Source organism: Sylvia atricapilla, chromosome 5 (assembly GCF_009819655.1).
Source record: "Sylvia atricapilla isolate bSylAtr1 chromosome 5, bSylAtr1.pri, whole genome shotgun sequence".
Lineage (NCBI taxonomy): Eukaryota > Metazoa > Chordata > Aves > Passeriformes > Sylviidae > Sylvia > Sylvia atricapilla.
In genome coordinates, this window is record NC_089144.1 from 64,593,359 (window position 1) to 64,620,476 (window position 27,118).

Genomic DNA, 27,118 nt, shown 5'->3' on the forward strand with positions numbered 1-27,118 from the left:
GGAGCCTGCCAAGACCCAGGCAGCTCTGCAAGGAGGCATTGGGAGTTTCAGAGGGACTCTGCCAGATCTCCCTCTCCCTCTGACACCTACTTTCTCTTTGAAGGCTGCCCTCGGGAGCCTGGTCTTTGCACCAGGGAATGGCACAGGGCAGACAGAAAGCTCCAGTGCGTGCAGTTTTAACTGTACAGATGCCAAACATCTAAGGAACAGGGACAAAACGAACTGAATCAGAAAAAGCCACCACATTCCCCTAACCAAGGTATGTTGTAAATTAAAGGGTTTAGCACACTTTAAGACTAATGACACAAATACACATTTTTTCAGAGGGACATCAGGGTAAGGGTCAAAAGTGAGATCCAGCTGTGTGTACACAGGCTTTATTTTGAAGCTTGACTACCTAAGAAGAGTTCATTTCCCAATCACTGAGCATGACCAAACGTTAATACATTTTTAAAGTGTTTTTTGCACAAACTTGTGCCTTTTGGTGAATCCTGATCCCTAACGACATACAGACCCTTATGTCAGAGGTAATCAAGTATTATTACAAGAGGTGATGGCTGTGGGGCCCCTCCTGAGCACACACATGGGTACATATGGAAGCTATTAGCAAGTTCCAGTGAAGAATTTTGGGAAATTAACCCTTGGGGCCCCAGAGCACTACCAACAAACAGCTAGTTGGGAGCAGACAAAGAGCAGTTTCCTGCTGGATGCCTGCAGCATATTGGGACTGATATCCAGGCCCTTCACAGCATGGTAGAGGAAGCTCCTCTCACAAGCACTAAACTTTTCAACTTCTGCTGTTAGGAAGAGCCCTTGAAAAAAAACATCTGCAAAGCCTGTGCGAGTTTCCTCGACAAACTAAAATGAGTCAGCTGGAGAAATGTATAACACAACATATAAAAATGCAAACCATTTTCTTCTATTCCCCAAATGGTGCTCAAGAGCTTGTGAGGAAGTTTGCAATTTCTTTTTAAGTCCCCTTAGGAGCCACCAAAAGAAACATTTGGATACAGACCATCAGGAGCTACTCCTACGTGACAGAGGGACCGGTTCAGAGGCAGGGTCATTGAAGTGAACATCTCCCACTCTAATGAAAGCAGCAGGATAGTGTTACCCCATGGAAGTAAATTCTTACCGTTTTGCTTTGTGCATCTTTTTTCTCAAGAGCTGAAAGAAAAAGGTTTCTCTTCCAACATCCAAGCAGAGAATGAAGTGCTCTAACACTCACCTTAACCAATGCACTTTTCACTTTCCTGTTCTTTCTACACTGATTTCCTTTCTTGCACCAATCCTGATCTGCAGAGTGACCTCTTCTCAGGAATAATGAGGATACTCACACATGATGTGCTTTCAACTTCCACAATATAACAATGCTTGGCAGTAATTCACTGCTTTTCATCCACAGGTCTCAAATCAATTCGCTGCAGCCCTGCATGGAATTTACTTACTTGTAAGACACTGAGACAAGTGCTTGCTGTGCAATTAAAAAAAAAAAAAAAAAAAAGGAACAGAATAAAGCAGACTTTATTAAAATCCAAACCATTTCTTTCTCCTGTGGTGTGATTTTCCTAAAGCGCAATTCAGGCCACAAATAGGGCTCTTCTGCAGCCCCCAGCTGTACAACCCAAGACGCTCATTTGTGGCCAAATGAGAACAGTTCACAGCCAGGTCAGAGCAATACCGTTAGAAAGCTCTTCCCTCAGTGAGGTATAACCGTGGCCAGAAAACAGAAGCATTCCTCTGCTCTGTTCTAAACATGGAAGAAATTATATTGCTCCTCCCCCCCTGCTTTCTGAAGGGAAGGCAGGAAGGCAGCCAAGGCATCTCAGCAGACACCCTCAAGAAAGGAAAGGATCAGGGCTTGACATGATGCCTGGGCCAGCAGATCAGTCCCACTCCCCCATGGCAGAGAAGGAGGGCAGCTGTGTGGCTGACCCTGCTGAGGCAGGGGCTTCACTCAAGAGCCTGGGAACAGTCCCAAGGTGCCCAGAGCCACCTGAGATGCTGGCAGCAAGCAACGCTATACCCACATGTCAGCCACCCCAGGGCACACAAACCCTGCAGAAAGGAACAATCCCAGCTCCTGCTTTTGCACTGGGCTGAGAGATGCAGTAGCTGCAGGGCCACTGAGCTGTCCCTGGTCTCTCTGCAGCTGGAAGGAGCAGGCAGCAAGGACAAGAACACCATTTCCCTGACACTTACCTAACTACCTTGGTTCATAAGCCAATGCCTTGAGACAGGCAGCCAGGCACCTCATTGCCAGCAGAGCAACAGAGCCCTCCAGAGAATAATTCAGAGTGTCTAAGTTAGGCTCCTGTGATGAATCACAGCCTGTATCTCTCTCTGTGCTGACCACACACTTTAGTTCCTCAGACAAAACAGCTGAACACAATGGAGCAAATTCAGTGTACTCTCTTCCCCTGTTCAGCTTTTTTCTTCCATACAGGTCTGAGGAGGAAAGTCAGCATGAGAAAAGCAGGCTGCCTGCCCAGCTATGGATGTTTAACAGCATTAGAAAATGGTTTGGCTCAAATTTTAAGAGTATGGGAATTTCTTCTTTCATGTAGCTGTTTTCAATCACTTTGAAGACATCATACCAACTATCCCTGAAATTAATCACGACCCTATTTAAGCCAACTCTGTTCCTCCCATTTGTACTCATACTCACCAGTTCAAGTTACTGATGCTGCACCCTGTTCTATGATCTTGAATTATTCAGATTTTTTCAAACACGCAGTACAAATTTTAAGGTACTAAAAAAACTTTCTAAAAATGTAGGGCTGAGATTTTCAGAAGTATTCTCTGTTTAGAAAATTCTTCAATTAATTACACTACAAGATGAATTTTAATGTTCCCAGCTAGGACCACTCATTTATGCTCTGCTTTTGTTCTTTACCAGAAATTCACTTGTTCAGTTTCAGTTAGATTGCCAAGCCTGGCCACTAAACTAAGTGGGCTTCCAGCATTACAAGGGAATGAAGTTATCACCACGTATTCACTGACTTTTAAAAATCAATATAAAAATTTTATTTAAATTTTAGAAGTTTTCTATAAAAAATTCCTTGCCCTTTTAGAGGCCAACCCAAAATAACTTCTGATGCTCGACAGATGGCAGCAGCACACTATCAGATGAGCTTAAGATAGGGTGCAGGACCCCATCTCTTTACACCCTCCCAGGGCAGACACAACTCTCCAGACCAGGGTTATCTCTGCAGGAATGCCAGGCCCATAAGTACAGCATAACCCATCTTCACTCTCAAAAATAAAACCAAATAAAGCAATACAAAAGCCAGTGAAGCTGCATGTATAGTACACAGCTGCAATGGTTTCACTTGGTGGAAACAGTGGCCTCTGAAGTACAGGCATCACATTCATGCTGCAAGGAGTGAAATGTGCTCTTGCTCCACCACGGCTTCATGGGTCAGCACACAAGGGTCATACCCATCGATGTCCAAGCTGCACTGCTGTGGGACTGGACTCAGCTGCACTCCACAAGGGCAGATTTGAGGCAGAAATGAGGTCAAACACTTTGGGGTAGAAGAGAACCCACCTGGGAGGACAGGCAACTCACCTTTTTCTGAAGCTTTTAAGTTATAAATGGAGCAAAGAGCAGGACTCGGTGGCAGTGGAAAAGCACTCTTCAGGTCTGGCTTTACCCCAGGCATGTCTGGGGACAGTCACACTCACTGTGTGACTCTCCCTCTGCTCCGCTCCCTCTGCCCTGCCCCTTCCTCTCCCAGCAGCCAGTCCAGCCTCAATGGTGTGGCACACATCCCACCAGCACAGCCATAAAAGAGGCATCTCCCTTCATCTCCCATATGCATGGCATCATCTCCTATCCCAGGACAGAGAGGGGCTGGAGCCAACGCTCCCTTCTGATCCTCTCCTTGTGTCCAGGGGTGAGAACACCTCTTCCCTCAAACACATTCCCAAGGAGCCCCCCAGCCCTGCCCTGTCCTCCGTCATGGCACCAGCAGGGAGGCTTCGGCAGCACAATTCCTGCAGTGTAGGCACTACCCGCCGGCTCCGGCACAAGGGCTCCGAGAAGATCAGGGGCGTTCCCCCCATCTCATCAAAGTGCAAGGGGTTGTTCCGGGTCCCCGCCACCACCAGCTCCAGCAGCCGGACCACGCAGTCCGAAAACCAGTTCTTGAGGCGGAAATAGCCCTCCTGGAAAGAGATTCGAAGGCTGACGGGCCCCGCGGGCATCCGCACGCTCAGGCTGAACAAGCAGTTCCCCTGCGAGCTGTCCCGCACCAAGTAGGTGCCTACGGGCTCCCGCTGCAGCTTGGCGTGAGCCTCTCCCACAGACAAGGGGCCCCAGTAGAAGTCACTGGCCTGGAGGATATTGAGGGATCGCTCCAGGACTTCCCACTCGCAGCTGCGAAACATCCGGAAACGATCAGGCAAGCCAGGTGGCGCGGGGCGGGGGAGATGCTGCCTTTGCAGATGAGAAACAGTGGTGTGTGTGTTGTGCAGATCATCTGGCCTCCCTCTGATCATCTCTCAAAGAGCCCATGAATCCTGGAATGATGCTGCCTTTATCATGCTTCCTCCTTTGCATCCAGCCTGTAGGACAGAAGGAGAGTGAGGCAAACCCAAAACTTTATTCAACCTGAGCAAGACAGTTCCCAAGGGAGAAAGACCAGCGAGAGTACCAAAGAGGGTACTAAGGAGCTACTGCATGTCACCAACCCCCAGCTGCAGGGACAACCAAGGGTATACGTGTGGAAAGGGCTCCAGCTGGGTCCCCACCAGCACAAGGTGGCACTTAACAGAGCTCTGCATCCACTGGGTTTCTGTGATTCACAGCCAGGGGCTCCTGCACACCCTCCAGCAGGCTGGTTTGAACACAGCAGACCTCAGCATTTCAAGATTTCCCTTTGCTAGATGTTTGAGACTCTTCAGAGTGGCCTTGAGACTGGAAAGGTGAAATGACACTACAAATCAAAAGGGAAATATTTCCTAAAGCAGGAAAGTATCATTTACTTTGTCATTCAGTGAAAGGTGGAAAGGTTTCCTCACACTTCTCCAACCATTTCTTCAACAAAAAGACTCATCACGAGACTTAGCAAAAAGCAGAAGACCGGTATGAGCCTCTCTCACCAAATCCCAGGAACCACTCCCTTATCCCAAGACTTGTGTGTTTCACTATGTCAGGAGAAAGCAAAGGCCTCAGACCAAGATCCCTTCAAGAAATGCTACATCAACTTCAAGGCTGAGACTACTATGAATGAGTTCACTTAACACTGGTACCAGACACTGCTGATGCCCTTCCAGACTCTTAACCCCTGTTTCTTCCGGAAGAACAACTCCCCCTGCCTGCAGACAATGCTGCCCTCTCCCAGTCACTGTCCTCTAATGTACTGTCATGACCCTGCTCATCTCCTGCACCTTGTGTTATCACCAGGCTGTTTTCAGAAATGCAAATTTCTGAACCCAGTGTTGCCATCGGCCATCCAAGTCACTTCAATTATATTAAAAAAAATACATATTCTAAATGTGTGTGTCTGTATTGGCACAAACAAAAAAAAAACCCACAGCCCTAAGCCAGAGGCTCATTCTGTGTGAGAAGCTGAGCTGTAACATACCACTTCCCCAGGCCTGACAAGTCAGTAGCTCGCCGCCAAATGTTGCCCTGACATACTCCATTAACCCAGTCATACTCATTCACAGCACAGCCGTGCTTGGAGCAGAACAGAGTGCTGGCACAGCCTGCAGCAGAGGAAGAGACTCACTTCATCTCCAGCAGTCTCCCCCTGACCACAGACTTGCCAGAGCCTCGGGGCTCAGCCCCCCGGGGAATGTGCAGGGACCTGTGTTGGGCTTGCTCTGCAGGGAGAGCTTTACTTCAAGCTCAGCTCCTTGCAAGGTTCCCCTGTCTCACACCCTTTGCCAGCTATTCAAAAGCTCCACATTCCTTTTGGGGCTGGTGCCAGCTGTGTGTCCGTGCACACTCTGTGCCCTGGGAGAGGACTAGCCTCCTCCCTTCTTCACACAGGCACAGAGGCTGGGGAGTGCAGGCATGCACCTGGCAGTGCCTTACTAGAGATGTCTTTTCTTGTCTAACATCTCTGTCAATACTTAACAGTAATACCAATAATGTAGCTGCTAGGCACGTTTCATATATGGAGCCATAAGCATCCTTTCCAAGAGCAGCCTAGGAGGCTTATCCAGCACACAGCCCTGTGATTTGCAGTCCCTGGTACTGTTCTGAATGCTGTTCATCCTGCCCTCTAGGTACTTTCATAGTAGGAGGGAAATTCCATGCTTAGAGAAAGGTGAGAGGGGTAAGAAGGAGTTAATCAAGTTGGATTTTTTCTTTTCCATTAAAAAAAAAAAAAAAAAAAAAAAAGGCAGCAGTTGAAAGCTGCTCAGACAGACCATTCAGCAAGTCAGAATAAATCTTAGGTGAAGGTGATTTAGTGAGCAGGACACAAACAGTCACCACTACAGCAATGAGGGCCATTTATCACCACCGAAAACTCAGCACAGAAGGCACCACAAGGAGTTGCAGCATCTCTGTCCCTCTCCTTCTTCCCTCTGCTGGGCAAGGAAGCTATAGGACCCCTCTGACATTAGCTCCTATAGAAAACAAAGCTCATCCACCAGGTGCCTCCAGAGCTGTGGCTATAGCTTCAAAAAGAGTGATAAAGAACCTTCCTAAACAGCAACTTCTCTTGGGTCCAAATGGAAAATTTGCCCATTTCACAGGTCAAGGGCTGGAAATTTAATTCAAGCATGAAAACAGAAGCAGGCAGCTCTCTTTCACTTCCAGGCTAGTTTTAAAAATAAAAACAAATATATCATTTGTTTAAGGCTGTAGATGCTATTTGACAGAAAAAAACACCAACTGGTTTGTCCCAGTTTTCAACCTTGGGTCATTCACCCAAGTCCTTTAAGAAAAAATCCATATGACTGACTAAGAATTGAGACTGTCATCATTTCAAATTCAAAGTAAATGCAAAAATAGCACCTTGACAATTTGTTCACTTGGTTTGAAATCTGCATATAGGTCAGAGCCTCAGACAGGGGGAATTTGTTTAGCTTCAGTGACCCATTTCCAAGAGATAAGTGCCTGGCCTGCAGCATAGCATTAGTCACAGTAATATTAGCCTGTGCTTCCTGACACTACCTTTCAAGTTCACTTTTAATGAATGGGTCAACAGGTCCCAGGCATACATGGCCTCCCATATCAAGGAGGTTGTGCAGACTCAGGATTAGGAATAAACCAAGCCAGGGGTATAATAAAACACATATGTATAATTAGTTCTGCTAATTGTCTCTATTATTCTGCAAATAGTTGTCACACCACTATTTTCTTTCCATCTTCTCCCCTCCATAAAAACCTCAAAAAATCCCGACACACAAACACATTACCTCCCTACTGCAAGTCAGAACAATGCCAGCAGCCAAATCAACATACCCTGAAAAGCTGGTGTCCTGCTAATTAAAAGGCTGGATAAGTTTCCCCAGACTTTCTGACTTACTGCAAGTTCAAGAGCTTTTCAAAGTAAGTGCTCTTGACACAGGGCATTCTGCTTTCCTCCTCACTCATGACCCAGGCAAGGCAGTGTATTTTATATAAGGAGACAATTCTAGCACAGCAGGGGACTGTATGCAGTGTGTGGTGTCAGCCAAGCCACCCTGTGGCTTAACAAATCTGGCACGTTCAACATCAGCCTCAAGTACTCAGCCATAATGCATCCTTGCACTCCTCTTCCAGGACACTTGAAAAAGCTTACCTCTTCGTCTTTGCCACCCATAGGGATGAGTTTCTGGATGTCAGGACTGGAAGTGGTCCAAATTCAAAAGCTCTGATGCAGCACTTCCCAGTTTCTGCACAGCTTTACTTAAGAGCGAATCCATCCTTTGAAAAGAAAGATACGTCCATCAAGCAGGTGACTAAGCCCATTAGTTCGCTGCAATGTGGATTTAAAATACAACAAATCTGGGGACAGGTTGTTTGTCTCTATCTCTTTGATCTCTGTTACTGTAGAAAAACACGTATACAGCACTTCAAATAGCAACAGAGACAGCAGATTATTGCTGTTATTACTATTGCTGCTTACATAGCCATGAGCTGATTAGGTCCGGGCAGCTCACAGGTGGCCCAAGGACAAATGGAAAGACCATAAAAGTTGCCATAATCTTCCAGAAGCAGGAACCATAAAACCCAAATGTTAAGAGATGATGGCAACAGGAATAAACCTAAGGATTCAGAGCAGCAAAGTCCCAACTTGTGCTGAATACAAAGAACAACATTTAGATTATCTCATGTGACACCACATAGGTATCCATTCACTGCTGAGTTCTCCTAATTGTGTCCAAATCCATTCTGGCCCACACTCTTCTACCCTGCTACCCCAGCTCTCAAGACTTTTCCTTCTCACCTCACAGATGGAAAAGTAAACCCACTGACCTGGTGGAGCAGCAGACCACCACGTGTGCAGTCGTGTCTGTCAGTGGATCCATCAGCAAGCTGAAGAAACAATCCCAGATTTCTGCATGCCTTTCAGAGGCACTCCCTGCAAAGCTTCACTTGTACCCACGTAACATCAGCTGTCTGCATCCTCCCCAGCCCAGTTTAAATTAGGCATACACCCCACAAGCTACACTGACTTGCAGCTAGCAAAACTGCAGGTCGATCCCATTATTACACTTTCCCATTACCACTCCATTTGGCTTTGACATCTCCCTGATATTAACCCTGCAGTTCCCAGAGCAGTTAGATGGAGGCTGGGATAAGCAGGAAAAGCTCTTCCTAAGGTACCCTCCAAGCCCTTGCAACAGCATCCCTACTCCAGGCAGCAGAGCCTGAGCAGACATCTCTTGTTTGCACGTTGGCATCCCACAGAAACTTGCTGCATACTGATTTGTGGCTGGGAAGGCTGTTTCAAAGGAAAGCTTGAGCAAAGGGCTGCAGGAAGCCTCCCTGCTAAGAGCCAAGCATGCAGCACTGGGTTTTAATGCCTGGTTCCCAGGCCACCACTGCCCACCAGGCGCCGGCACTGGTTTGAGTTGCGCCGTCATCGCCAGGGTGAGTGTTCCCTCTAAAGCCCCTGGCCACAGGAGCACCCTGCCACAGCCAAGGTGACCAGGGCTGATGCAGAAAGGAATTAGGGAGGGGGAAGGGAGAGGGGATGCACAGACAGATGTGCCAAAGAAAAACAGAGGGTGCTGTGGTTAGAGGAGGATGTGGCCCAGCTCAGCCAAGGGGACTAATGTTAATCACAGCCAATTTCTCCAGCACAAAGCAGGCCTCGGGCACATTGCAGTTCCCTCTGTCTTTTATGCCATGGCAGTTTGATATGAGGCTGCCATTATGTCTGACACATGAGAGAATATGTGAGACAAAAACCAAACCGCACCACACATGCACCAAACCAAAACTGCATTTCCCTGTACAACTAGCATCCAAGGATGCAATATTTATTAAAATAAGCTGAGGCAGCACACACACTGTGGCAGTTCCTACTTTGCACAGTAGAGACACAGTGCAGGAAGATCCTGCATGCAGGCTTTGGGGATCAGCAGCTGGACACCCTGCAAGAAGATTTGTCTTATCAAACACCTCCCAACATTTTGGGTCTGGAGAACATACTTCAAAACCCACAAATAACTGTGCATGGATCTGATATTAATCTTTGGTACTTCTTAAAGTATTTTTCTATGACATGTATTTTCTGAATTAATATGGCACTTTGCTGATAGGGGTAAAAGGTTTTTACTCCAAGAAAACCAATAAGACAGTGTGATGTGTGCCAAATACTCTTCAAGGCAGGGAAGTCTGCAAGCACTTTGGTTTCTCCATGAAAAAACCCAACAGGGTGGCATTTTAAAGGAAAAACTAATTGTCTTTACTGAGCTAATTGAGGGAGCTGGAAGAAAGACATCCATTTTTAGGGTCCCCTCCTCAAACCTTTGAAATACTACACACTTTCAGAAATACTTTCAAGTAAAAGAGCCTATTCCTCATCAAAATAGCCCAATGTGAAACTGTTATCCTGCCATTTCAGAATAACAGAGAAGCCTGATCACTTCCCTGAATTCAGAGGCTGCTCTGCAGTAGCCATAAGCAACTACAGCTTATTCCACAGCAAGTAAAACTACCAAAACTACCATGTGGCTTCTGCCAAAGACATCTTCTACTGGAGACTGAGTTATTTCTGCCTTCTCCTTTAACTGGGGAAACAAGAAGGAAAGAAAAGAAAAGAAAAAAAAAAAAAAAAAAAAAAAAAAAAAAAAAAAAAAAAAAAAGGAAATCAGGAGGAGTTACTACTAAGTTCCAACGTTGCAGCTGAGCCTATCCCGCTACGGCTTAAGCAAAGAGAGTTGTTGCTTGCCTCTGGCCAACAGCATTTTTGGTAAGTGAGGGAAGCCCAGTGGCTTTGCTCCTGACCTTTGCAGTTTCCCAGCGAGCAGCCATTCCTGTGAATGTCAGTGCTGCACAGCCACACAAACCCTCAGCCCTGTGCTTGGCCAGGGAACACAGAGCCTGTGCTGCTGCCTTGCTGCCCCTCCCTCCACGCTGCACATACCGGCTCAGGAAGCAGCCCTCTGGAAAGGTGGCTGGAGCTCAGCCTGGGGGCAGAAACAAGGAGGTGGGGAGAGGGCACAGGAAGAAGAAAAAGAAGAAAGGAGCCAAGATAACAGCAGTCCCTCATGCCTCCCTACTTGAAATGCTCTGTCCCATCTCCCTGCTGAGAGGAGGATCAGTGGGAAGGGGGTAGCGATGCCCAGGGCTGTCTCCAATCCCTCATGGCATTACCAGCTCCCCCCATCCCCAGAGCAGCAGCACAGGTACATTTCCTCTGCAACTCTCAACTGAACTGACTTTGTTCCACAACCCTGTTTGAGGAAATGAGTAAATCCTGAGACACAGAGGCCATCAGTGGTCCCTGTGACAACCACGGCTTTTTTATCAAAACCATCACATTGAGCTGGAAAGGAATTCAAAGAAGCAGCTAACGCTGAGAAATGAGCAGTGTCTGCAGCTAAAATTGGTTCAGTATCCTTACCAGAACTATGCTGTGAGAGGAGTCCCAGATGATTAACCAACACGAGCACAGGGGGACAAGAGAAACACCCTGGCCTGACTCTTCAGAAGGACCAGCTTCAAAAGATGTGAGGAGCCACAGTTACTGTGCCTTCAGAGGAAAGGGCAAAGGTCAGAAAGTACAGATGCACCACAACACTAAGTTTTATAGTGGGGGATTTCCAACACACAAAATAAAGAAACTAGTCCTGAGAGTCAAAAGTAAAAAAAATTTTTTGAAAAAATTAAGTTATGTAAGGTTATTCAGGAAATCTTAAGTGACAGAGCATGCAGACCTGGCACAAATGATGGCACAGAGATGCTGCCTGGCTAAGAGGACAGGCTTGTGGGACACACAGATCACACTGCAGGTATCAGCTGTAGGGGCAACAGTTTGCAAGGGCTTCTGCTGTGGATCAGAGACATCAAACACGCACACTACAAAACCACAGTCCCTATTCAAATCTCTCTACAACCTCAACAGTCCTTTAGAATATGAAAAAATAATCCTGTAGGAGGCAATATAAAGGAATATAAATTATTGATGGTAGGGAACAAACTTATATGAGGATAGCTGTCATGAAACTAGGACAGTAAGTAGCCAAGATAAATGAAACAAAATCCAGAAAACATGGCATTTTCGGTTTATCAAAACCATAAAACCTCTGGAGGAATAATTTAGTTGAGTGGGATACCAGCTAGTGGGGACAGGGACACTGCAGAAAAGTTACACAAGCAAGCAGGTATTAATTTTTTCTTGCACAGGATGTTGAGGAGATTTCCCAGTATTTAATGCTGATTAACCTGAAAGGAAAAGAGAGAGTGCTCTATTGGAAGGGATGGGGGAAGCTGACATTAAAGCAGAAAGCCAGCTGGGCACGGTGGACTATAACCAGAGATGCTGAATTGGAAACGGACGGTTGAGGTACAAAAAGAGGTGTTCTTTCAATCAAATCAGCTGCACTAGCAATTGCCAGAGGGCTGCAACTATTGGAAGGAACTTCTTTTGACATGTGCTGCTAAGGCAGGGGCAGCACAAGGCTACCCGGTGTGAGGGAGAGCCAACCCCCAGGCAGAGTTCCCTGTCAGGCAGATGGCACCTGAAGAAGCAACAGATGACAGGACACACTACGTGCTTTGCCAAAGCAAGTCAAAAAGTGAAATATGGTACACAAGCTAAAGAGCCAGCAGCACGCCAGGAGCTGGACAGCAGATGGGCAGGAGGCATGGAGCAGTCATGCCACGGGGTGAATGGGAGGTGGAAGAGGGGTGGCCAGAGGAAACCAAGGCATTTCAGCCCCTGCACATCTGGTCACCTCCCTGCCACCCTCCCAGCCACTACATCTTCCCCACGGTTTGACTTTGCAGAGGATGCCACCTCCTCAACAGGCTGGTGGGTACAAGCAGTCCAAAGGTTTCCCCATCTCTCATGCAAGCAGCTCCCTCCCCTCGACTGTGCAAACTCACATGTTGACCCAAGTCTTTTCCTAGAATTCTTTCCCTGTCTTCAAACTCAACACCTCAAACCCCCGAGGCCTAACCCTGCCCCCAGCAGGCAGCTTACAGCCTCATGTTACTTAAATCTAGGCAGCCAACTCAAAACGTAGCGAGCCCTCTCCATCGCCTTCGGAGGGTAAACAGTGACAAAATCACTTTGCTCTCTGCAGGACAGAGAAGTCAGAGGTCATTCAAAATTTGTCAGCAGGAAAGCAGCAGGAGGTCAAGCAAGAACTCTGTCCTGACATGCAAATGTGCACAGACTCGTAGGAAAACCAGCTGGGTCTGTGTTTTCAAGAGTAATAAATTCAGTGGTGCAGCTGACCAATGAGCCGAGGAACAGTGCTGATGGTTCATTAAGGAAAGCTCCAGCTCCGAATGCAAAAGCAGTCATTTAAAAACCAAGAAGCGAGTGGGAGGGTGCAAAAGGGATAGGTGGGAATATAACAGTAATGTTACCACCTGAGAGAATACAGTCAGTTCTAGTCACCTGAAATTAAAACACACAGAGCTGAAACAAAGAGGATAGGCCTAAAGATGGGTAATAAGCAACACATAACTGTACAGAGAGAGACTGGAGAAATTTCATGCTCAGTTTAGAGAGCAGATGTATATACAAGAGGATGCCAGAGAAAGGTACAGTACAATCAGGACATTCTTTTTGTATTCTTTCAGAAAACCAGATGAGAAGAAGTTCAAAGGTGACCAAGATTGAAAAGTAACCAATTCTAAAACTTACAAAAGGAAAAAAACCCAATCATATAGACTGGGGAAAGAGAAAGCTGACCTGGGGAATCTCATTTCTCTTCTCTCTCAAATGTCTTCACTTTGTTTCTGTGCTGTACCCACCATGTCATGCTTTAGCAGACCTAAGGCAGGGGAATCCAGCAGCAAAGGGCTAGGGGGTTTTAGCAATACCTTTTTAAGATGCCTCTTACCCATTCAAACCTGACATTACACTAAGGGGAGCGCAGCACAAGGCATAAATGTCCTTTGTGCAAAGCTGAGGTAGTAAACAAGGATATAAGAAGTCAATATGAAGAGTCAACTATGGACCTGCTGCAGAGTTAAAATACCTCTGTCCCTGTTTTCCTTATTCTTTAATGACTAAAAAGAACAGCACCTCTTCTTTGGATGTGCTGACTTGAATATCAGCGTGCACCCTACACAAACAGCAGATTCCAGTGTTTACTGCTAAAGCAGTAAATGTTTCTCCAGCTCCAACTTCTCTCCTTCCACACCACAAAATCTCACCAGAAAACAAGGAAGAACTAAAATATGGATAAAGAACAACACTGCTGGTCTATCAAAAAGCACAAAAGAAACCATTCTTGCACAATCAAACCTCTGCTCACCACCACGAGTCTGCCAACTGAGGCCAACTTATGCTGAACCCCCTGAGCTTCAGCACAGCACCTTCAGCAGGATGTGCAGAAGCCCAGCTACACAGCTCAGATTGCAGATCTCTGGCATTTTCCAACTTCTAACAGCCACACTCATTTTCTAAGCTTTAGCCTAAGTTTCCAAATAAACTTTGCTACTGAGAAAGCATGAAAGTAGATCCAAACTGCTTCTGAACTGCAGAATCACAGAAACTCCCTTGTTGCACAAGTCACAATCTGAAGTCAAAATTTTTCTTCAGCATTCGCAGGGAGTGAGGGGAAGGACTCTGCAACAAATGCAACTGAATGCTGCCAGCTGAACCCAATTTTGCCAGCCACTGCTCCTGTATAAAGCTAAAGGAGCCCACCTGCAACTTAATAGTGCCACCGTTTGATTCTTCCCCTCAGCTTTCATGTGTTTGCAAACAAGCAGCAGCACACGAAGTGCAGGAGGAGCAGGAAGGGAGAAGGCAGAGAATGTGCATTATCAAAATACCTTGAGAGTGGTTCTTGGAAATGTGCAGCCTGCAAGCCTGTATCAGACACTCATTTCCTGTGAAGCACACGCAGGCCTTTTCATTTCTCCACTGAAGAGGATGAAAATAATGTGCAGCTCTGAAGTCTCCAAAGACAGTGCAAACCAGCATTTAGCCATTCTACTAAAACTGGATTTACATTTTTACACTATTAAATACCTATTGAACAGAAGCATTGATTTCCAGAAGTACAAAAGGGAGGATTTTCCACACCTCTCACTTCTAAATCTTAACCTGAAACCTTGCACTTGGTGAGGGGGAAGAAGAATTCTACTCATCATTTTGATCACTCACTAACACAAAGTCACCAAATCCTGCTACATCAAACAGCACTGCATCTTTTTTTTTTTTTTTTTTAAACGTTGAGACTGATTTCAGCAAAATGGTGAGCTAATAAATACCTTACTGAGGCAGAAGGATGCAGGATATGCACAAATGCAAACCAGGCAGGATAAAAGAGGTTAAATTGCTATCACACCTGCTTTCTGCCTCTACTTACAGGTCATCAAAGATCTAATTAATGTAGTGTTAAGTTGCATTATTTTAAATAAATATGCGTCCTAATGACATACACACTTAACACCTTTACTCTCTAAAAAGATACTGTCCTTGTATGGCTTACTCAGCTCTTGCACCATCCCATCCACATTTTAAGTTACAGAAATGCATGTGCCTTCCTCTCCCATCTTGTGGGCTTTGGGTAAGCACCACCAGGCTGAGGTCTGCTGCAACCTGGAATACCAGCTCAGGAACACATCACCTCCCCACAGCTTTTATTAATCTAACCACAGTATCAACCTGACCCAAATGATGGCATATTTAAGTACTGGCACTATCTCTTTATTGCTGACCAAACCAAGGCTGTAGAAATCAGGACAGAGAAGTCTGTGGGTGGCAAGGGGAGAGAGGGGTGCCAAGGAGCTGAAGGGAAGGACTAAGAGAAAAGAGCTGAACATTCCCAGTGGGGACAGAGAAAAAGAGAAACAAGGGAAAAAACACAGCTCTAAAGCACATTTTCTCCTTTGTTTCTCAACAATGCGACTGCAATATTACTGACAGCAATTAAGAATTTACACCACCCAACCCCAGCTCTATCCTTGCACAAACCACCCACCAACTTCACAGAAATCCCAGCTGGACTGAGGAGGGTAAGAGGCACTGGCTGCATGTTTGAGGCTGTCATCTGGAAACTGAATTTGGCCCTCTCTGAGCAGGCACAGTGGGGACAGACACACACACACACACCTGAGAGGTTATGAAAAAGCTCAGCCTCTCCCTAGTGCTCCCCTATGCCCATTTTTGGGGACCCTAGCACAGTTTACCTGTGCCTTCCAACGCAATCTTGCAGAAAACACCTGTGTTGCCACCCAACCCACTACATTTAGGTAAGTAATAAGGAAGCTAGGTTATTAAAGGACATACAACATACATTAACAAGGAACACAGAAATAACAAAGGCCCAGATCCCAGCTTGACTTGGGAAAAGATGGGAACCTGTGTGGGAGGTTGGCATCCCAGTAATCCTGTAGGTTTGTGCTCAAGAGCCTTCCCCTCTGGAGGGAACAAGAATCCATACTTCAACAACTATGTTTTAAATCACATACCCAGCAGAATCACTCATGAACACAGAAACAAAGCTTGGCTTCATCTTCAGCAACTGGCCACATTTTGTTGTAACTTGATTCAACACTGTGTGATAATACAGCCTCAGTCCCACAAATGTCTGTGCATGTGCATGATTTTAAAGCACATGACCATTGCCCCGCTGTGACTGAATCAGCCATTTGATGTTCACACAACATCCGAATTGTCGTTGCAATTGTTTGGAGAAAGAAGATATGCTTGCATACTTTCTTAAGGACACAGTCAGTAGAGAATAAAACATCAGGAAACTAGTTATTTCTGATTCCACTCCATTTTACAGAGTTGAGTGTGGTCAACATGTGACTGGGTTTTCCATTTAAATTCTCTGAGAGCTGCAAGGACTAGAACTAGTAAATGGCACTGTCTGGACCACATAGTCCTAAATAGCAGCTTGCTAACAATACTCTTTACCCTCAAATTTCCAGAACAATGGTCAAGCCACATCCACCTTCTTCACCATGCAGGAGAAGAAAAAAAGCCAGGGACATTAACTTAACATTCTTGAGTTTCTCTCAGCTACCTCTGGGATTCATCCAGATCCTATTTCAAAGCTTCGACTAAGCAAGAAGTAATATACGCTTAAACTAATTTTTTTTTTAAGAAAAAAAAAAAAAAAAAAGAAACCTAAGAGTAGCATGAGGTTTTACGTGGTAACCATTCCAAAATTCTAAGTAACAGTGCGTGCATTTGTGGGAAAAAGTGAGTGGTGGATCCTGCATGGCTGTGAGCACCATGACTCACATTGCATAAAGAAGGAGGATTTAGTGATAACCTTTGTGATGAGGCTTTTCACGGCCTCGCAACACTGATGTGAGACACGGCAGGTGTGAGGCTGCGTTCTGTCTGTGCCAGGTCTGGAGCACGGCGATTTTCTCCGGCTTTCGAGGCAACCCCAAAAGGCTCACAGTAACGCCTTCACTTCTGCCGGCCAGCTTCCTTCGCCTGCTAAAACTAAGTGTAACTCTCTGAGCACCGCTCCTCCTGTGCTTTATGTGAAAGGAAAAATGTGAAAGTGGTGTGAAGACCGAGTTACCCGAACCTGTGCGGCTGCCTCCCTACAGACCCACCTAAGACATGACATAATTTGCAGGTTTCACTTTAAAAGCAGCATCTCGCTGCCCTGACGCTTTTAAGAACACCTTGCCAGCAGGACAGTCCCCAGCGGAGCCTCCCAGACATTCTCAGCACCCTGCCGCCGACCCAGCACAGCACATGGCTCCCTTCAAGGCCAGCAGGGAGATGCCAGCACCCCAAACCTCCCTCGGCTCCTCGGGAAAAGCCCCAGTGCGCTCCTTCTCCCCAGCCAACAACGGCCCCAACCCCTCTGGAGCCGAATCAGCGGGGACCGCAAGCCAAGGGGGGATCGCAGACAGGCAGACGGACAGACAGACTCCTCGCAGCCCGCCCTCCCCAAAAGGCCGTCTCCAGTTAGAGCAGCACAACTTACTCTCGGCACCTCCGGGGCCACGGGCGGGCGGCGCTGCCTCCGGTGCGGGCTCAGCGCCGGGACCGAGCAGCGCTGCTCTCCCGCCCCGACGCCGGACGGAGGCGGCCCCGCTCCGCATTCCCCGCGGCGCCTTCGCTCACAAAGGGCCGGTGCGCGGCTTACCGGGGCTGTGGCGGCCGCCCCGCCGGGCCCTGCTCGGCCGCGGCTTCGGCTCCGGGGAGCGGAGAGGCACAGAAGGGAAGGGACGGGTAGGAGGGGAGGAAACCCCCCAAATATTTCTTTTCCGAGGAAGGAGCCAGGGGGGAGGGGAAGGGGAGGGGTTTCTCCCTCTTCCACCACCCCGTCTTTCCACGGCGTGGCTGTCGCAAGGGAAAAAAAAAAGAAAAAAAAAAAAAAGAAAAAAAAAAAAAAAAAAAAAAAAACTTAACGAAGAAAAAAAGTTTGGGTGTGTTTTTTTTTTTTTTTTTTTTTTTTAAAGAAAACTTAGACGGATAGGGGGGAGAGAGAGAGAGAGGGAAAAAAAGGAAATGAAAAAAAAAACCCAAAGATGCTGTCAAAGCCCCTCCGCCGCAGACTGGCAGAGGAACCCCACCGGAATGGCACCGCAGCATGCCCCAGCCCCGGGACTCGCCGGAGGCACGTATCGGCCCGGGGAGGCGGGGCCGGTCCGGTCCGGTCCGGTCCGGGGGTTCTGCCCCTCCTCCAGCCACCATCAGCTGCCCTGCAGCGCGGGGCTGCGGCACCGGGACGCGCAAGTACCGGGGAAGGGGCAATGTCCAGGGCCCGGGGGGGCGCAGAGGGCTCTTTACACCGCCGCAGAACAGAGAGCCTGCCCCGACCTCCCCTGCCGGAGCTCTCCCAGCTCCTCTCGGGCACTGCAGGAGCTCTCAGAAGGACACCGGGCACCCTGGAAGCACAGCGTGTGTGGCATCTGTAAGGAGCGTGCCCCAAAACTCACGCTGTTGCTTTAGTGGGTCAAATGAAAATACTGGAAATCATGTAAAAATTCCAAATGCAGAGAAAGGTTATGATATGAAATATAAATAGTGCACCGCACGGTTCATGTTGTAAGCATATTGCTACTCAGAATAGATGTAATGAAAGAAAAGATAAACTTTGGAGTTGAGTACAAACCTCAACAGTTGAAAGCCCTAGGCTGTAACGAAGCTATGATTTGATCATGCCATCAGAGGTCTCACTCACCTACATACTTTCTCTAGATGCTGCTGCACACGTTCCCTGGTGTGTGCATACCAGGTGGATTCCCCTGTTGAAAAAGCTCTATACAAACCCAGACGTGCTCTGGCTGCTCAGTACCAGCCTAGTGATGCCAAGCAGCTGTAACTCCAGCTTGAGCAGCAGACTAAAATCTTTACAGCTGCTTGGCATTGCTAGGGAGCATAAAGCAGTCAGAAACACACTGCTGAATCTGATCCTCAGCCTTGCCAGAAGTTCCACTGAGTCTTGAGACATCAGTTCTTGGTTTTTTGTTTCAACCAAGCATGAAGATGTTGCTGACCACAGAAGAATTTCTGAACTTCCATAAGAATCTGGGCAAAGCACTTCATTCTTTTTTCAGAGAGGCTTTAGTGGGAGGACTTGCTGCTGGAACTCTAAATCACAGCAGGGATGAAGTGCTCATCTGTTCCATTTTTGGTTTTTAAGTAGGCTTGTCACACTTTTCTTTGTATTTTTGGATGGCAGCTTCAAAAATATCCTGTGCTTTTCTTTACAGTTGCCTAGCAGGGAGTCTGTTTCCCTCTGTGGATATTTATAATATTTATTGTGTGACTTCATAGTCTCTTCAAGCCACCTTGCCTTAATGTTAAATGGCCTGGTCTAATTCTACCTTTTAGTTTTCTTCTTCATCTTTGCCTGTGAAAAGTTAATGTCCAACCTCACTGCTCTGAGGTTGTCTGCAGGTCTTGCTCCTATGTCTCTCATCCACTTGAAACCCTGACCTGGCAGCGGTTACAGCTGAAGCATATTGCAGCTATCATCTTCAGCTGTAAAAGCCAGTGAGACATGTCACAATGGCACTATTGACCACAGTTTTCCAAAGCTCAGATTTGACCCACAGGGGTCTAAAATGCGTTCAGGATCAAGGTACCTCCGAGGTGGCTTCATTATAGGCGGAAAACACAAGGATGCTGGAATAGCTTGTGTCCTGTGACATGAAGGAGGAGAAGGCAACCACATCACGCACAGACCCAGGCTTAGCTAGTTATGCATTTCTTTCCTGTGAGTCTGAACCAAGTCTGGATGTGTGTAATGTGAAAAACAAATCCTGTAATTAGGTGAGTTTTCTCGAGGAAAAAAGAATACAAGCAACTTGGCTAGAACCAAGAGACTTCCCATGCTCTCACCACTGGATTAAAGTTTTGGGTTTTTTTTTCCCCAGCTGCTTTCAGTGCAAGGATACCCACTTGAACAGCTTTGTGAAATGACAGTGAGAATACAGGCAGGCTAATTTGAGCACCACCCACTGCTGCAGCTTGGCAGAAAGCTGGATCCATCCTAAAGACAGTTTTTGAGATGCCCAGGATGCTGATAACAGCATGACAAGGAATAGCTCCCATGAAGGTGCCAGGATTTGTTCTTGGGATTTACAAGTTTTATCCTACCCCTCATTTTTTCCCCCTGCCTTATGGACACATATACCCTCACCATCCCTAATACTAAAATTTTAAACTACATTAAACATGGAAGCATTTTATTGACAGACCTGCTGGCAGAATGAACCATTTCCAGAGATTTTTTGCTGAGAGCAATAGGTCTGAGTTCATTCTACCTTTGGATCATAGTTCTACTTTGTGGTATTTCTCTGCTTGTTCTTCAGCAATCTCCAAGTCTTTGGTAAGTTCCAAGATGTTGATATCCAGCAGCCCAAGAACCAATAACACCTTCACTCCTTCTTAGCGTGCAGATTCCTTAGCCTATTTACTCATGTCAGTTTGGGAGGGAAAAAGAACAGTATTTTGGGGCAGGTCATTGCAAACTACTGAATAAAGATAGTTTTCTGGGATTCCAAAAGGGAAACCCTCAAAAGAAGGGAGAGGATAATATGATGAGGGCAAAGATCTGCAGAGAATGAAACACTGAAAATCTGCAGAAGAAAGGAAAAAAGATACCAAAAAACCAAAGAAGAAGAACATGAAGGGCAGAGAGGAAGGAAGATGGGTGAACATTAGATCTCCCAGCACTGACTTGCCCTTCAGCTTAGCAGACCTGTGTGTGGAAGCTCAGCTGGGGCTGGAACACCAAATCCAGATCACAGGTGACCAGTTACTTAGGATCTCAGTGCCTTACTGGGCCCCCAGCCAGACCCAAACATGCTGTTGCCCACTGCTGTGTACACTGACATTCTGGAGGGGGTGTGAGTAGGATATGAAACTGCCCTGACAATGTGGCTGACCAAGTGGCCCAGACATAAGCTGTGGGGTTCCTGTCAGGTAGTTAAATGGAAGGAAAGGGAGAGAAGAAAGCAAAGGGAAGGCCTGGCTACCCTGGGATGAGAGGTAATGCGGGCAGTGCATGAGATTTTGTACAGATAGGAGGATGGAAGGATGTTTGTGGTGTGAGAAGGAATGACTGCCACCATCTCCTGATTTGCAGGTCCAACCTGCGAATAATACAAAATGTACAAGGTTTCACTGCATTCAGTCTTAGGTAGCTTTTCCCTTTTGACCTTACCCCCCTTTTTGAGATGGTCTCTCTCTTAACTTGCTAAAAGCCTCCTTTTAGGAGGTGCTAACAGCAAAGCATTAAGAAGAGGGAAAAAGCCCAACAGCACAAAAAGAGAAAGCCAGGAGGAGTAAATAAACACACAAAAATCCCCCAGCCCTGTTCCTCTACTCCCCTCAGTAAAAAAAAACCAAAACAAAAGGCAACAACAACAAAATCCTAAAAACAAAAACAAAAACCCCAAACTAACCAAACAAAAACCCCCAACCAAACAAACCCAAACATCTTCAGTGGTTTAGAGAGAGCAGAGGCTGTTTTAGTTCCACTTTTATGAGAAAAATTAGCACAAGTAGTGGCTTTGCATGAAGCGGTGGCAAGGCCCCTCCTTCCTCTACCAGAGCAGGGCTCTTCTCAGTAACAAAGGGAAGCTGCTTTCCAGGAATTGAAGGTACAGGGGCTGCCCAGCTGGCGGTGACCCAGGCTGGCTGCGGGCTCAGCCAGCCCCGGCCCGGAGCGGCGGCGCTGCCGTGCCCGGGGTACTGCGCGTCCCGGGGGATGGATGGAGCGACAGGAGCCACAGCCAGCCCTGCAGGGGACACACCGCGGCCGAAGCGCCTTCATCTCACTCTGCGACACCCTCTGCTGTCGCGGCTTTCCCCCACGGTGGCCGCAGAACACGAGTTCTCACTCGTTGCCAAGCCCGTGCCTCTGGTTCACTTAAGGGAGGAAGACCCAGCAGACAGCTGGTCTTCTGGGTTTTCAAACAAAGCATCAGGCTGCATAATCTGGAAGGTATTTAGGTCAGATTTAAGCAGCTGCAGTCTTTTATAACGGTAGAGTAAACCACTCCCTCACCTCTGAATCTTGCCTATGTGTCAAATACCCTGGAGCAGTTCAGGACAGTCCAGGACAGGGAAAACCAGGTACCAGCCTTCCACACCACTGGACTCAGGTGTGAGCTCCTTGAGGCTCTGTGGTCACATCAATCCACGGCCACCCCAGGTAACTTCTCCCAGCATTGCTGCCCACCAGACACGGCAGTGGAAACTCAGTTAAGGATTTCATTGTGTCCTTGAGGCCTATTGCCTCTCCTTGTTATCCCACATTTTCAGGACGTGTTACTGGGGGCTGAAATGGCTGGATCTTGCCCAAATCCTTCAGTTGGGACATGTAGCCTCAGTCCTGCCCATGCTTTCCCAGACTTGTCCCCCTGCACACTGAGGTGCGTGGTGGTGCTGAACCCTACTCACAGGACACAGGAACTGAGTTCACTCACTTCAGGCATTTCTGCAAAGCAGACAAAAACAGCAGGGAGAGGCTGTTTGCAGGGAGCAATCCAAGACAGAGATCCCACAGCAGAAAGGTCCTAAGTAATTTTTGGGCCTGGAAACAGGGGCTTCCTCAGCTGAGGAGACCAAGCCTCTAAATGAAGTAAAACAATGTAAAATGCAAGGAGTATGGCCATGGCTATGGACTATTTTGGGAGCAGTTGTAGTAAAAGCATTGCAGGCTGGTACCATCTGACAGCAGTGTCTATTGCAGTAACTAATTTCCAGACCACTCTGCTTTCCAGATTATCACAGGACAAAGAATCCTGTCACATTAATCATTGTTGTTTTGTTAAACATCCCATCTTCATTAAAAAACTGCCAATGGTTGGAAAGCTGCCAGCACCCTAAGTAAACCACTGAAGTATTTAACTCCTTTCTCCATTACCAAATGTGTACCTCATCTCTAGACTGTTTTTTCTTGTGCCATTGTTAGGCAGCGTGACAATCGGAAGAGCAAAAATGGAATGCTACACATGTATACTAAGGCTTTGATCATATTGGTCCTAAATGCTTCTCTCTCATAAAATCACAGAATCACAGAATGTGTACGTTGGAAGAGACCTTCAAGATCATTGAGTCCAACTCAGACTTAACACCTCAATCAGATCATGGCACCAAGTGCCACATCCAGTCTCTTTTTAAACATATCCAGGGATGGTGACTCCACCACCTCCCCGGGCAGACCATTCCAGTATTTAATCACTCTTTCTGTGAAAAACTTCTTCCTTATATCCAACCTATATTTCCCTTGATGCAGCCTGAGACTGTGTCCTCTCGTTCTGTGAGTTGTTGCCTGGAGAAAGAGACCAACCCCCAGCTGTCTACAGCCACCCTTCAGGGAGTTGTAGAGTGATCAGGTCATCTCTGAGTCTCCTTTTCTCCAGGCTGAACAACCCCAGCTCCCTCAGTCGTTCCTCATATGGCTTGTTTTCCAAGCCCTTCACCAGTTTTCTTGCTCTCCTCTGGACATGTTCAATCATCTCAATGTCCTTCCTGGACTGAGGGGCCAGAACTGGACACAGCCCTCGAGGTGAGGCCTCACCAGTGCCCAGTGCAGGGGCAGAATGACCTCCCTGCTCCTGCTGGCCACACCATTCCTGATCCAGACCAGGTGCCACTGGCCACCTGGGCACACTGCTGGCTCATGTTCAGCCGGCTGCTGACCAGAACCCCCCAGTCCCTTTCCTCCTGGGCACTGTCCAGCCACACCATCCCTGGCCTATAACACTGCAGGGGGTTATTGGGGCCAAAGTGCAGGACTGGGCACTTGGACTCATTAAACTTCATCTTGTTGGACTCTGCCCATCCATCCAACTGTTCCAGATCTCTCTGCAGAGCCATCCTATCTTCCAACAGCTCAACACACACTCCCAGCTTAGTGTTGTCCCCAGCTTAACTAATGAAAGATTCAATAGCCTCATCCATATCATCCATGAAAATATTGAACAGAGCTGGCCCCAGCACAGACCCCTGAGGAATACCAATGTTCCAGTGAACAATGAAAATATATTCCAACTCCTTTACAGGCCTTAAAGCTTTGCCAGGAAGCCTCTCCAACTTGTTCCCTTCCTCATTGAATCATAGCTGTCAAAATTGGGAATTCTTTCACACCAGTAATCCTCTCCATGGACACAATATTATCTCCTGCAATATAATCTTGTTACCCCTGTTCCTCATTCCCTGCTTATACATCTGAGGATGGAATTAGCCTTTCTGACTGCACTGGGAGCTCACACTCAGCTGCTGCTCTGCTGTGAGTCAGTCCTTTGCCAGTCCCTTTTTCTACAAACAATGCTGCCTGATCAAAAGTGTGGCCTGGGGTGGAGCAACTCACCACTGGACTGTTTCAAAAACCCCCGTTACATGCTTGTATCAACTTTAATCTTTTGACACTTGCTATCTAGTCAATTCTCAGTCTGATTACTACAAAATATGTTAATTTGGTATCATTTATCATTCCAATATTTTAAAAATTAAAACACGGTGTAAGACTCTATGAGTTTCCTTGCTGGAGAGCTTTAACAGCTTTTATTTTTGTCAGCCAAATCCATAACCCAAATCTATAACTTACATCTCCAAAAGCTCCCAAGCAGTTTTATAGATTCTTTTCCATAAACACATGAGATTTAGTATTAACTTTAACTTTCCCTTTGTTTTTAAATGATCCTAGTATGTGCTATTTCTTTGTTCTGTCTGAGGTCAATAAGGAGCTGGTAAGCCTGTAATTACAAGTGTCAGATTACATATGGTTTTCACTATTATTTCATCTCAGCCTATGGAGAATCTGCCAGATTTTCCAAGTGAAAGATGATTAAGTTTAGACAAGACCTGGAGAGAAACTTCTCTTCTCCCTCTGCCACTTCATACCACTTCATCCATTTCCAAGAGGAAACGGAAAGCTGAGACTGGAAAGAGTTTATTTGTATGATGGGTGCTTATATATAACTTACATGCAAGAAATTTTTCTAGCTATTTCATTAGCTGCAAATAAAGTGATACAAATGTGCACCACTTGGACCTGATGTACAGCGTGCACCTAGGGCTGCTTCCAGCTGAATGGTGGTGATTCATGTGGATGTGATTTAACACCCCAGCAGCCCCACTATCCAAATTATGCTGCAGGTTAATCCCTGAAGTAGATGCACTCCACTTTTTCAAACACTCATTGCTTGGCTTAAAACAAAGATTTCCATTTAAATTACCATATTGGCCTCAGACTGCGGTGGGTAAAGAGCCAGCATCTCTTTGTCTCTCCCACTTTCTGCACAGCTGGAGAGCTCTGTAACAACTGAGTTTAGCTCAGTTGGTTACGGCATGATGCCAATAAATGAGGAGCACAACAGGTCTGGAGCAAGGGGGAGAAACCAATTTAAGCCATCACAGATTTTAAATTTTTTTTTTTTTCACTTAATATGTAAGCAACTTTTTCAATCAGAAATTCACATAAATGAAATTCAACAAGAAATTAGGGCAAACCAAAGTACACCACACGACATACCTGGATGAGTCTTGCTCTTGAGCAGAGATTGTGAGATAATATCCTAACCCAACTCCTCCCACCTGGAGAGCTCATTTAAAGCTTCCCAGGTGAGAAGCTTCAGACTTCCTGGGATCATCTCCAAGGCAAGCAAGATTTGTAGATGGAGCTCAAATGAAAGCCTGTGAGCCAGCATGTTGGAACTGCTTGCATGATAACATGCTTGCCTGTTGATCACTTTTATTTTCCTGTCTACTATAGATTGCAGCATATGCTCACAATATGGGGCTTTACATAGAGGAATGTCCTCTGTATATCCTATATATCCTCTGAAATAAATCACTTAAGCTAGCATTAGCATGCTTTTTTGCCTTTTTGTTGTTGTTGTTGTATAATCACACAAAAGAAATTGGGCTACAGGACTATTAGTAATAAATCAACATAAATAGATCAATATGTCAGTACCTCAGTGTTTGAATCCAACCAGCTATGGGGAATTCGTCCCCTGGTAGCAATCAATCTGCTGTATTTGAAGTTTCCTCACCAGATCTGCAGCCAGCACAAACTGATCAATGCTACTCCAAGTCAGCGGAGCATAAAAGCTTTGCATGTCCCAGTGTTCACCCTTGCAGGTCTCATGCTTCTTTGCAAGGACACAGAGGTTAAATTGCCCTTTGCTAAGCTCATATGGGATATCTCATAGTAACTCATAATTCTTTATTCAATACCAGCCTTTCTTAGTGCCAGTCCAGTGTAGCCTAGCCAACACCTCAGCACCTTTCCAGGTGGACTCTAGTTTGCTCCTCCATGAGCAGCAATCCCACTGCAGTGGCCTGTGGCACTTACTAGAAGCAGATGCAACAAAATGAATTCTGTGAGCCATCCAAATTCTGCTGTGCGTCTGCTTAGGGCCCTCCCCTTGAGGGGTTTTCCAGGCTATGCTGAGGGACATCCACAGTCTTGTAAGATGCTGGGCTGCTCTTTTAGAGGGGTGAGTAGCATTGCTAGAGAAGGTATGAGAGACCTGGAGTACAGCTCAACAGTCTGGCTTTGGCTTTGGGTGACAGTCTTGCTGCTGAGGGGAGGGTACAGAGCACATCCCAGTGCAATCTTCTCCACTTGGAGCTCTAGCTGAAATCACCTATTTCCAATAATTTCTGTGAGGAATTTTTCCTTTCCCATCAGGTAGCTGCTGCTGGAGCCTCCTACCAGAAGTGATTTAGGATGCAGGTCACAGGAGTCCAACGACACTAGAGAATGCATTATTCCCACCTGAGTCCCAGAATGATCGCTGTGACCCAAAGCAATGAGAGCCCAGATCCTACTGGCTGCTGGAATGGGGGAGAAAGCCCAGTGTGGTGGTCTGAGACCTGTGGGTGGTGATGCCTATACCACCAGGGCAAGCATTTACAGCAGGATCCCAGGATTATCCCAAACAAGGCTTGTGCCCAAAAACTGGTATTAAGTAGAGATCAGGGCTGACAGGTAAACAACTTGGGTAACTATCACCTACCTACAAGCTCTGTCCAGAGCTTTTGCCTCGTAACAAGCTCCATGGGACCAGCTCCAGCATGTAGCTCTC

At 46.6% G+C, this 27,118-nt stretch overlaps 1 protein-coding gene across 1 annotated transcript; it reads right to left on the reverse strand.

The window, feature by feature from the left end:
* Nucleotides 1-3,003: 3,003 nt before the first annotated feature.
* Nucleotides 3,004-17,621, reverse strand: LOC136361716 (suppressor of cytokine signaling 1-like). Its single transcript, XM_066319826.1, has 3 exons — nucleotides 17,545-17,621; nucleotides 7,746-7,870; nucleotides 3,004-4,569 (listed from the first exon to the last, which is right to left on the reverse strand). The coding sequence occupies exon 3, from the start codon at nucleotides 4,501-4,503 to the stop codon at nucleotides 3,829-3,831; it is 675 nt and encodes a 224-aa protein (XP_066175923.1). The 5' UTR covers nucleotides 4,504-4,569; nucleotides 7,746-7,870; nucleotides 17,545-17,621; the 3' UTR covers nucleotides 3,004-3,828.
* Between the last annotated feature and the right edge of the window lie 9,497 nt (nucleotides 17,622-27,118).

What these genes read in the sequence shown, in the direction of transcription:
- LOC136361716 (XM_066319826.1), bottom strand. Translation starts at nt 4,503, where the DNA reads ATGATCAGAGGGAGGCCAGATGATCTGCACAACACACACACCACTGTT.